Source organism: Chelmon rostratus, chromosome 3 (assembly GCF_017976325.1).
Source record: "Chelmon rostratus isolate fCheRos1 chromosome 3, fCheRos1.pri, whole genome shotgun sequence".
Classification (NCBI taxonomy): domain Eukaryota; kingdom Metazoa; phylum Chordata; class Actinopteri; order Chaetodontiformes; family Chaetodontidae; genus Chelmon; species Chelmon rostratus.
The window spans coordinates 27624113-27638228 of NC_055660.1; the positions used below are offsets into that span (position 1 = coordinate 27624113).

The following is a 14116-nucleotide window of genomic DNA, read 5'->3' on the forward strand; positions in this document are numbered from 1 at the left end:
CTGTAGCTTGTGATCCCATCTCTAACGAAGTGTTTTTCTATGAAGGTGTCAATTCATTTATGGTCATTTTACAATTACATGTACATGTTTAGCCCCTTCGTACACACACATGGACATATATACAGATATTAAATTAAAGCAGAATGAAATTAACACACACAATACGTAGTTACTTCTGGACACACACACACACACACACACATAGTATGTGTATTATCAGTGTGCATATAAGCTAAACGCATCTTAAAATCATAGTTCCACCTGTAACAAACGTAGATAAATGCTTTGGCTGCTCTCTTCCTCATTCAAAGCTTTAATGACAAACTGTCCTGAGGCTGAAAATCTCCGCTCCCTCCTCAGCCAATCAGGCGGAGGCGTCATATTACCGCCGCTCTCCTCCGTCCTCCTCCTGAGGGGCCGTCACACCTCACAGCTGTGGTCCGAAGCCGAGGTCTCTGTCTCCGGCCGACACTGAACCATGTAACCCGCCGACTTCGGGGACATTGAGGCTCCTTGGTGTCACCCGAAAACCAACACGAAGCAGCGCCGCGGATCATGGAGCAAAACCGGAGGACAAAACCCGTTTCACGTTGCTGAAGGACGCGACTTTAAGGTGAGTAAGAGCCGTCGTCTGCAGCAGCAGCTGGCTGCTGACTCGAGCCCTTCATTTCTGCCTCCGACCAGCAGCTGTCCAACTTTTGTGCACCGAATGTGGAGTTTTCAGACACACTGGCAGCAGCCTGGATGGTGAGAGTTTCCCTATGGAGAGCCGTCTGAAGGGTCTCTGCTGCCTGCCTGTCTGTCTGTCTGTCTGCCTGCCTGCCTGCCTGTCTGTCTGCCTGCCTGCCTGCCTGCCTGTCTGTCTGTCTGCCTGCCTGTCTGTCTGTCTGCCTGCCTGCCTGCCTGCCTGTCTGTCTGTCTGCCTGCCTGCCTGTCTGTGGCACAGAGTCAAATACCTGGTCAGGAGACATGTTCGAGCAGAATGAGGCAGGTCTCATAATAAACGATGAGCCTGCTGGACTGTGTGCAGCCACACATCTGCTCCCAGTCCCTGTGGGGAGCTGAGGAGCTGCAGCTGAAAACTTTGGGACTTTTCTGCATCTCGACTGACCCACATTGAAGCGATCTCCTCCTCTGGTCTGCAGGAAGTGTGTTTGTTTTGTGCGCTCTGATTTGAGTGCTTCATTCCTCTTGCAGAAGCATCGCTGAAAGCCAAACACCTCAAGTGTTTGCTGATGGTGCGAAGCCTGCAGTTGAAGCTGTACATCACACACTCCTCTGACAGGGACTTCAAAGCGGTGGATACAGCTTCCATATGTGTTCACCACCTCCAGGCCTCTCCCTGCGCTGTTGTCTCAGTTCAGGGACTGTACAAAGATGATTGCACTGGGGGGCTAATCTTTACATTTCACTTCAAAATATAACAAGACCATCACAGAAATGATGAATATTATCTCTGGACCCCTCCCATTTGATTAAGAAAACTGTAACAACTTCCCTACAATACAAAGATAGAGGAAATAATAATAAGAATCATAATAATAAGGAATTAATTTGTACAGTTCCTGTCACTTGTCAAAACAAAGCATCAATAACTGCAACCTAACCCTTAATTTGCAGATGGAAATATGATTTTCAGTGTCTCCAAGTGGAAGTAAAAGTTGCCAAATTTATACCAATAGATGAATAAATAAATAGCGAATAATGTCACAGATGGTCGCTCTGTGTGTGAAAGACTGGGCTGATCTCTGGATTCCAAATAATAAAGACCATATATTAGAATAATATTCAAATATAACTCTAAAAATAAATGATTAAGTAAAATATTCTCCCCTACACTATACTCCCTTCAAAAGCAAAATACATCCCCTAATTCAGCCCCCGCTCTGAAAATGTCTCATTTCCTCACAGTCCCTTTACTCATGTCTGTCAGGTCTTGTTCCACTCTGAACACCTGAACAGGACCTCCACCCTTCCACCGCTCTGGGACCTGATCTTTTTTCCTCCAGCAGGGCCTCGGACCTGTCTGAACCTGACCGAGCGCAGCACACATCGTACTCTCCTGCAGCCCCGTTCTTGTTCTTCCCCTCTGTCTTTTCTGAACGAGCAGTTAGCTGATGTTTATCAGCGTAATGAAGCGGTCACTCGGCTCATTAATCTTCTGTGGAATCTGTTAGGGAGATTAGCTGCACAGCTAAACCGGGCATTTTTTGGCACGGCCACTCGCTGCTATGGGGAAATGAATCCACTGCAATGAGAAGTAATGAGAAGGAGCTTGCAGCTCGTCAGTCATTGGTTAGGGCGATGAAGCTGCTGCTGCTTTGGTCCACAGTGACCACGGCGCATCTTTTGTTGTTCTCAGAGACGCCTCTGCTGTTTCTGCCCTGCCTGTGTGTCATCACTGTGGCTGCAGACTTTAGAGCAGACATCACTTCTGTGGAAGTTCAAGGCAGAACCGACCGAGGCCTTTGCAGGTTTCTGAACAGTGATGTCATCTTGGCTGGACAAGGAAGCGGCCACTCGGGTTACAGTTGTGAGAGTAAACTGTCCCTGTGGGGGATGTTAACACTGAACGCTTTCACAGGAGCCACACTAATGTCTGCTGTAATCCTGCAGAGGGCCAGGAAATGAAACACATAGAACATCAGCTTTATGCATGCATTCACGTTTTGGAAGTGAGCTGACTGCCAAAAACCTCATTAACAATAATAGTTTGACTGGACAAAATGGTTTCTTCCACTCCGTCCAGGCAGGGACGCATTAACAGGCTAAAGGGCCCTGGAGCTAAAATGAGCTGTGGGCTCCAGTTGACCCCCCACTCCTCCCACTACATGCGCTAACTGCATGTCACAGTTACCATCCAGTCTCCAGAGCTCCAGAAACCAACTGGGATACTACTCCAGCCTGGGTTTGATAGAATTTATGTAGAAAAGTTGAGTTGTAAGCGGAATATCAGCAGAAATATTGAATGTATTTGAACCAGATTGTAAAAATGTAGGAGGGGGGTTTGGGGCCCCCGAGAGCATGTGGCCCCAGGACAGCTGCGCACTTTGCCTGCTCGGTATTGCAGCCTTGGTTAAAGCCAGGCTTGGGCTGAAGTGATTTAAATCCCATTTCCGGTGTGTGTTTACCCTTTGGTTGTCTTCCATATCTGCTCCATGACTCAGCACGGTAATTAAAATATTTTCTCTTCATTTTGAAGTTCCCATCTGCTGCATCTTCTTTCCCCTCTCTCTTCCTTTAAATGTGCAGAGCTGTTTCCCACCTCCCTGCGCCGGGCTCAGTCCTCAGCTTGATCCGGCGTTCCTGGGACTCATTTAAAGGGGAGCAGCCCGGAGAGAGCAGCCCAGGCTTTTCTCGGCTGACCTTCGGAGCGTAAAGCTGCGGCCGGGCGGAGCCGGTGGCTGACACAGTTTCTCACCATGATTTAAGCCAGAGACGCTCTTATTATATGTGAAGGTTGATTTTGAGCGTTGGCATGTTGCTATTGCAGGACTTCTAGAGCTGTGATTAGAGGTTAGGCTGTTGGTCACGCCGGTGTTTGACTGACACGAGGTCCGCAGACGTTTCTTGGAAAAAATGAAAGTAATCCTAACCTTCTCTCCATCAGTGATCGGATTCCTGCATATTAAAGAAAACCAAAGTGTTTCCTCTCTAACCAACACAACACGGGCCAGTCGGTTCAGCTGAACTTACAGAGAACCACTGACCCAAATTCTGCTCACACACACACACACACACAAAGGTTTGTCTGTCTATACTTCTGGGGACACCCTTCACATAATGGACACCCTAGCCCCTTAACCAACACAACTAAATGTTTGACCCCAGCCCTCCACACGTGTGCAGCTGTTGACACTCTTTCATCATTTAAAGAATTCCTTTGTCTTTTTTCAAGTAAATAGTAAAAGTCAGTGTAGTAAAACCAAATACACACTTTCTGTCCCTCCCTCTGCCCGGTGGAAACACACACACACACACACACACACACACACACGCCATCATGTGGTTCGTCTCAGGGCAATAACATGAGCCATGTGTGGGAGTTGTTATCTGCAGTGGGTTTGTGCAGCTGCCTGCAGCCCCCTCCCCGCGCTCCGCTGCTCCGATAGCAGCGTGGAGCCCCGTCAGCCTAACACTCCTCACCGGATCTCACCAGCGACACACAAAGCAGCACTTCATGCCCTCCGGACACTTCAAACAAACATAGATAAAGGATAAAGTTTGTAGGTGTTGTTTGTTTTTACGAGGTGGGACAGAGGGGCATTTGGGGAAGAGCATGATCACCAGCCTGGTCAGAGTCGGACGGTTTCGTGCTGATTTCGGTTCCTCAATTTAACCATGCATGATGGCATCCAGTACTATTACAGTGTACTGTAATTTTAATGTAACTGTTCATGTTAAAACACTGATCCAGATCGTACTTGTTGTGAAAAGAAAAGTACAGCCGCATGACTTTTTCAGGGTTCGCAGGAGAACATGATGCCTCGTCTCAGCCTGTTAGCCATTAGTGTCATTTTGACTTTGAAGGCGACAAAGAAAAACCCAAGGATAATGAAAAGCAAATGGAAAAAAACTTTGACTGAACAGGACCAGATTCGAACAGGTTTTAAAAAAGTAAAACATCAGAAAAGAAATGGACAGACACCTCGAGCAAAATCAGGAAAAGTCGCAGATAAAAGTCTTTTTAAAGTTGATGGTGATTCAGCCAGCTCGGCAGTGTTTCCCCAGGTATGTTTTTCCACTTCAAAGGGTTCATCCCCTGTAGGTTTAAGCCTGGACTGAACTGCACACAGACTCATGATGTCTGAAATACAGCAGGAGGCCATGTGGTCATACCCCCTGTCGTTAAGTCTGGTAGCTGAGCTCCATACAGTCTGCAGCAGATGTTCAGTTTTGTTGTTGTGGTTGTTTTCTGAGGTAATTCATGCGTTAGTGCCCCACTGTCCCATCAGAACACACTGTTTGTCTTTGACATGTGCTCGCCATCGATCGGATCGATCGATGATTGTTTGAAAGTCTTTTCACATTGCGCCACCAGCAGTCCGGCCTTCGGCCCGTACGCAGCCCACAGCACCATGTGATCCACCCTGCGAGGCAATTCATAAATACAAAAAAGCTACTAAGATTGTGAAAGAGTGCCTTGTTGTGACTTAATCGGTTTGGCCGTTTGCGCCCATGCAATAGGTGTTTTGCTTTTGGCCCATGGCCCACTGTAAATTTCAGGTGTGACCCTCCAAAGGAAAACGTTTGGACACCTCGCTTTGTAAAGGGTCTGTAGCACCTTATTAATGATGCATTCATGCTTAATGAAACATTTACCAAGGCTAGTGTGAAGTAAATCAGGGAAATGAATCAGCAGACATCAAATGGTACTAGAGGAGTGCCGCTCAGACCACACATGTCTGGATTCACTACCATCGAACACTGAAGCCATTCATTAGTTGATATAGGACAGCACAGCTCTGCAGCGAGCGTGACACCCACTGGGAGAAAATTAGGGTCCCACCATGAGAGTGGTCTTTAAAACAGAAATACCAGAGCTTAATGAAGTCCTGCTGTGACCCTTTTTTTATTATTATTATGTCAAACACAATGAAGTCTGTGTATGTATGGGGGTGGTGGTGGTGTGGGGGGGTGTATTGTCTTCCTGTGTCTGTTTCTCTTTATGAACTGGAGAATTTATTTCTGCATGTTTGCATGTCTTGATATTTAACCGTGTATGTGAATGTCTTACCTGCCAGTTTTACACCTTTCAGTGTGTTCACACATGTGTGCATGTGTGTGTGTTTACCTTATGAACAGTGTGTCTCTGTGCTGCAGGCCAGAGGGCTGCTCTCTGCTTCTGTGAGGGAGGGGTGCACACTCAGATGTGTCTTTGTTTAGTTGCAGCTGAGGCTTTTACACACACACACACACAGAGAGAGACACACAGTGGTCCGTGTGCACCGACTGAGCATAAAATTGTTGCATTAGTTGGGAGTTTGATGTGATTTGAGTGTTTCGGTGGGGGGGTGGGGGGCTTCAGGACATTCCCCAGTTGGTTTTGCCAAGTGGAGCTGCAAATAGGAGCTGCCCTGGTGGGAGGTCATCTCGTTTCCTACAATCCCCAGCATGCTCTCTGGTTGATCTGAGGCTCTAAGGTTTACGCACGTGGAAACATTATTTACCTCCCTGTCAGAGCTTTGCTCAGCACTGACACCTCTTTCAGATCTTTTACAGAGTCAACAGCAGAAGAACTCAAAGAGTCATCACTAACTGATTTCCAGGAAGCTTCCTACTGTCCATCTTTGAATTTGTCCCTCGTTTGCTGAGGCCCCTCTGTGTCTTTGTTCCTCCCACCTCTGTCTGTCTGTGGAAGTGAAACCATGGGGCCAGACTATCAGTTCTACTTTCAGACAGTCAGGAAACAGTGCAGTCGCTCTACAGGTCACCAGATATGAAGCAAGTTGTTTGACTTCAGCCGCTTCTATTTTAATTATCTATGAATCTGTCATCCACATTTCTTTTTATTTGATTTAGTCTCTAAAGTGTCAGCTTGTATTCAAATTACTGCAGCAGCTAATCCTCACATTTGAGAGGCTGGAACCAGAGAGTGTAGAGAGATTATTGCCTGATTAATGACTTGGATGATTAATCAATAATTTAAATGATTGTTGTTGAATTCTCTGTTGATCAGCTATTTATTAATTGACCTGTGTTTTACTTTCATGTGTAATGAATGGATTTTTTGTCCACTGAAGCAAGCTGTAAAACGTATTATCAGGAGAGCACTAACTTTCTCAGTCATGTTCTCAGGTGACGGTCTCTGTCAGATGTCCCTGTGGTCGTCTTTGACAGGTGAATGTGCATCAGGGCTGAGAGACCAGCATGTGACGGACGACACTTGGGTTTTGTTATGCTGCACTGCTCTAATGCGGCATAGGAGACAATTGAACCAGCTTGTTGATGTTGTCAGTAAACGGCTGGATTGTTGTATTTACTATTTGGAACAAGTCGTACTCAGAGGACGCAGCCAAGTGTTTTCCTGCTTACTTTAAGAGCGTCCGTTCTCCCTCAGTGGAGCCTCTGTCAAGTTGTAATCCTGTGATGTCCTCTGCTCCATCAAAACTTCAACTGCAGCTTAGCTCCTAACGCCTCACTGGTAGTGTGTGCAGTGCTCTGCATTATCTGTGTTCCTCCCTCCATATTATTATTTTACAAAGTTGATATGACAAATTTATTAGCAGTCATTGTCCTATTTAAACATCCTGTAGCTACAGAACAACATTAGCATTCATTTTGAGTTGTGTTGTGTGTCTTGTACCTCTGCTTTGATCTCCAAGAACTCTTGAGGAAAGTTTCTGGTTATTCAGCTGCTAATTTTTCCACTTTTCTTCACTGGCTAGCATCTTTTTCTGGTGCTTGTTGTCAGGCGGGAAGCGTGATGAGGTTACTCGTGCCGTTTTGCTTGAAACAGCTGCTGCTGCTGAAAAAGCAGTGAAGTGGCTAAAAGAGTGTTGAAAGCTCCGAGCAGGACTGGGTGGTGATGCTCTCTGTGGGTTTGTCACTGTGATGTGACCACTGTCACATCACATTCGATCAGTTGTTTATGGGAAAATAATGCAGCTGTAATTAGAAATGAATTTCAGCTGTCCTGTCTCCTGCAGAGAATACAGCTGCTGCTGCAGTAATGTCACACACACACACACATGTTGTCCTGTCCTGTGACGATGTCTGTAGTTTCAGGAGTGTGTGTGTGACCCAGTCATGTTCTGTCCTGTGCACCACAGACTGGGCAGTGTGGACGGTTACTGATGCTTCCACTTTGCTAAAGGCTGTGATTAGAAACCGTCAGTTTCCCATCTGATTGTCTGACAGCGTGTGTCCTCACTCCTGACTCTCTGCCATGTTTGTCAGCCTTCTTTTTGTTTCTTTCCTCCCCCTCGGCCTGTGCTGATGGGGGTGATAGCTTCCTTCCTGTGTGAGATAAAAGTGCATGCCTGGACGGACGGAGGAGTGGAGCATCTCCCCAGCCTGCGTGAGCTGTGAGCCCCTGCCAGGAAGGGAAGGGCTGGCCTACTGCTTGTAACCTGGCTGGAGGGGAAGAGGGAGGACAAAGACAAATCAACCTCAGATAGAGAAACAGAGCTAAAGAAAGCAAAACCGTGACACAGTTTGCCAACAAATACAGCTCACTATGGACTCTACTAATCTGGTGAAAATGTTGAAGTCCATTCAACACCGCTACACTTTTACTTAGCGTGGAGTCTTACCGAAGCACCACAGCCCTAAAACTCTCTGCTAGGATGGGTGGGAAAGAAGGGCAGCTGTGCTGGCACTGAGGCTCTCCAAATGGAAAATGAATTATCTTCTGTATGTTTGAGGACATGGGAACAAAATGTAGGAAAAAAGGAGAGTGTGACAATGTGAGAGAGGGAGGAAACAGGAGGGACAGGTAATGAGAGGACAGCGGTTCAGGCCAACAATAAGCTGAGGATTGGAGTGAGATGAAAAAGGACTGAGGCAATTATCTGAGATGAAGAGGCGAGGGAAAGGGGGAACGAAGAGAGAGGAGGCAGGAAAGTGAAAGGAGAAGGGGAGGCGAGGGTGTAGGCAGCGAGAAGAGAGGCAGAGAGTCACAGTGAGAGCATTCTAGCAGACCAGCGCCTCCATAATACTGGCTGTGGCCAAAGAAGGAATTTCCTCTGGTTGCGCCACAGCTGAAGTGTGTTTTTGACCCGCAGAGCTCCGGCCCGTGCAGACGCTGCCTCAGACGTAAACACACACCCAGACGTGAGCGCTACCCGGCCCCGCGGACAGGAAGACAACATGGCCGGGAATCCCCCGAGCGGCCTCACAGACAGGAGCGGCAGCTTCTTTAAGGTAAGAGCTGAGCGTTGGACGGTGCAGCCGACTTTCCAGAGATCACCCAGAAATCCATAGCACATCACTTCCTGTCTGCCCACAGCTGACTCAACGTGTGTTTAGAACAACTCACAAACACAAGGCTGAATCACAAAACCAAAACCAAGTTATTACATCTCTGCTTCAAATGTAGGCCTGAGCACAATCTGACTTTATGGCGCACGTCTTATTTACCACATATCGAAATGTATGCAAGCTGTTCCCTGCAGTTATATGAAAATGATCCATTTTGATTAACTCACAGGTTTGTAATTACACTTTTCATCCCATGTAAATGAGCCGTATAAACTAATCCTGGTAAGGAAAGCTATCGGTCGCAGTAACAGAAACGAGACTGCTGCCACCTGCGAGACGAGGGTCACATGACGGATGGAGACAGCCAATTTGATTGGAGGCTTGCTTTTGGTAGCCGTGCTACCGTGTCTGAGATTCAAACAAGTCAGAAACTATGAGGCAAACTAAGTTACTTAATCGACAGATTGATTGATTGACATCATCAGTTATTTCATATGCAGGCAAGGATCACTTTCCAACATGAAGAAGTGGTAAAGAGACACACAACACCTTTATTCTCTCAGCATTTCAGTAGTTCATCTCTGCCTTTGTGCTGACTCACATAGTATAGCTTTTATCAGCTGTTGTTCACTTAAGCAAACATTATTCTTATAAATTATACTCTGAATATACTCCACAGAGCCTTAAAATGACAGCCTCTGAGCTCTGTGTCTCTCAGGAAACTTGTTCTTCTACTTTCATGAGAGAATTTATGGATTCATGCACTGCAGGACTATTTCATCCTGTCAAGTTTTTATCCGGACTTCGAATTCCCACCTTATTAGTTCTGACTGAGCACGTTTCTTCTCCTTTTCAGGAAATGTAATCGAGTGTTGATTGATGAAACATAAAAGCTGAGTTGTCTTTCAACAGTTTTCCTTCTCTTTCTGCCATATATCGAAGGAGTGCTGGAAATGGCAGCTGCATTTGTTGGCAGCCTGACAAACAAGTAATAAAACTGATTCTCTCTCTCTCTGCCCTTTCCCTGATTCTGTCTCATGTTTTCTTTCTCTCCCAGTATCTCCCGAACACGCACACACACACACACACACACACACACACACACACACACACACACATTATCATCCCTGTTGCTCAACATCCATAATCAAAATAACACTTAGCACAGCACTTTTTCTTTAATGCGGTCTCAGATTTCATATTCTTGTTTTATTAAAACACTCTGTTGCTTTATTTCTGGTCTATTTCTGGTTGAATAATGAGCTAAATCTGTTTCCTCTCTGCTGCTGCTGTCTGAGCCAGCCTCTCGTTATTATTCAAGTCCTGCCAGTCAAATATCGCATGCGCACCGTAGACTGTATATATGTGGTTTCCAGGGTGTGGGCCCTGGTTACTGTTGACCTGTGTGGCAGCTTCATGATAACACAGTGAGGTAGACTGTTCTGCAGCTGGAGTTTCACCCCTCTGTGATGGTGAGCATCCAACCTGCAGAAGCATCTTTTAACAACACACTCAAGTTGGACTGTCACTCTGACCTTTGACCTCTGTTAAGAGTTATTTGTACCATTTAGAGGCTCCAGCAGATAAACAGCAACCATCTCAGCTCCTGTAGGTTTCAGTAACTACGCCACCAGTCTTACTTTAAGGATAGCACTGCTCTGACATCATGTCTTGTTATTCTTGCCATCAGTGCTAATGAAAACACATGTTGCATTCTTAACTGAGCAGCCTAACCTCATCTTCTGTTTATCTCTCCCTCCTGATCAATCTGGTCCTGTTCTGCCCTGTTCTTTGTAAGTCCCAGCAAGAGCTCCCTTTTTACTTGTTCTTCCATAAAATTTTGCCAAGCATGCAGCCTGAGAGTGATGCACTCTTTGTCAACTCAGTTAACTCAGTGTGTTGCAGATTAAAACCACTTTCTAAGATAATAAAGACACATTTAGACAAGAATCAACAAACTAAGAAACAAACACTGAAAGTTGTCTGGCTTTTAATTTCCTTTGCAGTTTTTTCCAGCCTCACTAACCCTGTGAAAACGCTCTGTGCATGTGTCTGTGTGTCAAAACCAAACACATACTTTCCCATTGACTCCATCCATGGCTTTAACAGCAGCCCATGCAGAGAATCACTTACCTCTATACACATGCACGCACATGCACACACACACACACACACACATTCACAGTCTTAAAGGAGCTGAATAAATAACCCTTGTGTGTGTGTGTGTGTGTGTGCCTGAGCTCTGCCTCTCTGCTTCAGTCTAACTGTGCACCCATGTGTTGTGCAGGGGGAATGAAATGAGTGAAGAGTGGGAGCAAACCGGATGAATGAAGTTGACGAGGTTCATAAAAGTTAATCACAGACTTTCGTGAATATCGGTCATTTTCTTCTAAAAGTCAGCAGTGTGAAATAATCCCTACATGGGCGCCACCATTAGAGCGCCACAAGGCACTCTGCCGAGAGCCAGTCACTCAGCGGCTCTCGTGTTCACTGACCTTCATTTCATAGCTCAGGAATTTCCCATGTCTCCTCCTCTGGCCCTGTCCCCCCATTTTCATTCATATAATCCAATGCCTGTCCCTTAAGCAGCTGGGATCCTGTGTCACTGCTGGGTTCCTCAAACTCTCTGTGTACAGTATCCCTGTGCTGAAACTGAGGCCCTGCAGTGATGTCGTCATCTACCTGTAATTATTATTAAATTGTAATTAGTATTAAAGGGTGAATGCACTGTGCTGCCTCCATAAAGAGTATTGACTAAATCATTGTTTTTTCATGAATCAGTGATTGGATGGAGCCAGTTTCCACCCTCTATTTTTTTCACCTGAGCTTCTAAGAGCTAGAGAGATGTAGTGGTAAAATAAGGAAGCTGCACATATGTGACACATCCTCCGTCCTTACTCTACACTGATGTTCACGTGTAATAGTAACATGGAGCATCAGCTGACCTTTTGAGTCATTCCAGTGTAGCGACGTGGGTGAACAATCCTCTGTACAGTGTGCTGTTCAGATAATGAAAAAATAGCTGATGCTGATGACATAGATTAAATTATACTCAAGTGCAAGTTCCTCAAAAATGTGCTTACAGTACTCAAATAAATGGACATAGTGCTCCATCGCTGGCTGTTCTAAGTTTAGGCTCTAAGATTTTCATTTTTACTGTAAATGTGTATCAGCTCCATGTATTGGTTATCAGTCTCACTGATTGCTAATGATTAACTCAGCGTGATAACATAACTGGTCATATTTAGTTAATGCATTCAGTAAAGTTTATGAGAAGCCGTCATTTCCACTTACTGTACTACACAGTCTTCTACAACCAAATGCTGTTTGTCAAAGAGCTGCTGGACACTGATAAAAGGTAATAAAGCAGAGTCCATCTTTGGGTGTTAATTTAATGCACATTCTCAGACAAATGTTCAGTTAATCATTTGATTACAACACGTCCACACACAGTGAACCTGGGGTTGGCTGGGGCAGCTGCCAGGTATGCCTGCTTCCTAATCCAACCTTGCTTTTGTCCCTAAATTGACTCATAGAACTCCAGCCGCTTGAATTTCAGTCCCCTGCATGAGCACTGTAAAAAGCTTTTTTCGCAATGGTATAAATCAGCAGTTTGTAACCCAGAAACTTATCTCTGTCAACAGCTTGTAGGATCCTTCTCTGTTACTGGAGAGGGCTGACAGGACAGAATTTTCCAAAGTTTTCATCTTCGAGATGCAACCATAGTCTAGGAGTCCTAATTCAGGAGTTTAACCTGACGCTTTGCTGCATCAGTGCTGGCTCTCCTCCAGAGCTCGTCAGTTGTTGAGACCCTCGTAGCCGTCCCTGTCTTCACTGGAATTCAGATTGAGACTCCCCGTCGGGGTCTGAACTGCACAGCTTTCAGTGCTCCGGTAACACTGGAGCTAACGTGTCGCCTCATGTTGTATAATAGAGTTCTGACCTGACACAAAGCCAGGGGAGTCTGTGGCTTTAACAGAGCTGGCTCCACTTAGTCCTGCGAGGGGGGAATTAGAGGGTCCTGTGGTGACTGTGGTCTGGCCCGGAGCCCAGCTGGTGGAGGAAAGTTTGGAAAAGGTTGCCTCCTGCAGGTGGAAATGTGTAATGGAAGCAGAAACTCTTCATTAAAAGTAAATTATTTGTGTCTAATTCTTTGTTTTGCACTACATGGGTGGAGTTAACCACATCAAAGCAACTCTGATGATGTGACATAGATTTTCCATGTTTAGTTTATAGTGACATATTTTGCCTTGATTGCCTCAGATTTCTGGTCTTCATTATGTTGTGCTCTGTGGTCAGATGCAACAATATAATGCGTAATTAGGCCATAGGAAGCCATGTTGTTTGCACTGTTTGACCCAGATCATCAGTGTAAAGCATCCAGATTTCAACATTTGCTCAGACATGCTTGAGGAAGCTCTAAATCCCAGAGAGTGCTCTAAACTGTGGAATGAAGGAATGCGGAAAAGGGTGAAATAAACAAAACAACATGAAAGCAATTAGTTGGCGTCTATATGCAACTTTTCGACCATTTTACGGACTTCCTCTGGCGGTTATTGGATTTAATTGTGCTTATTTAGGAATAAATTCAGCCAGAATGTATTCTCATATCCTCCATTCCTCGAGACCAGAGGTTTTCAAGCTGTGAGGGATGTGCAGAAGAGTTGAAGGAGGGGTGGAGAAGGGGAGACGGGAGGCAAAGATGCTGCAGACTGGAGCTCTAAAAACAACAAGTTAGTTTTTGTTTGGCTGCTGATTTGGATGCTTATCAACACGGCCAGCAGTTCCAGCTGCAGCAGCGGCTGTGACCATAATAAATTAAAATGTAATGAAGGTACTTACCCAGATGGCTACGATTTGTGTCAAAAACTGCTCTCTTCTCTCATAAATCAGTCAAATCTGAACGCACACACATGAAGCACTCATTTTTAGATTCAGTGTGACTTACGCTTCCCGAGGTTTTCACTATCTTTTTAAATTAACGGCCATAAATCCACCTAGAAGTCATAGAAAAACAACCTCCCTTAAATCTCCGGAACTAGCCTGAGCATCACCATGTTTTAGGTTTCCTTCACTGTCAAAGTAATCCAGTGGTACTTGTCTGTATATATATACAGACATTACCAACAGGAACTGCTAATAAGTAATTCGGTGTATTTGTCAAAATTTAAACAAGTTTAAAACTGAACAAGAC

At 45.4% G+C, this 14116-nt stretch overlaps 1 protein-coding gene across 2 annotated transcripts in view; it reads left to right on the forward strand.

Annotated features, from left to right (window-relative positions):
* Window positions 1-414: 414 nt before the first annotated feature.
* The window catches only part of LOC121604407 (ras and Rab interactor 2-like), a 31372-nt gene continuing 17670 nt past the window's right edge, over window positions 415-14116 (forward strand). Inside the window, exons 1-2 of one of the 2 annotated variants that reach the window (XM_041933910.1) lie at window positions 415-613; window positions 8727-8865. In XM_041933910.1, the coding sequence (XP_041789844.1) occupies window positions 8812-8865 (54 nt within the window). In that variant the 5' untranslated portion in view covers window positions 415-613; window positions 8727-8811. The remainder of the gene's footprint in view (window positions 614-8726; window positions 8866-14116) is intronic. The other variant, XM_041933909.1, reaches the window with a different exon arrangement.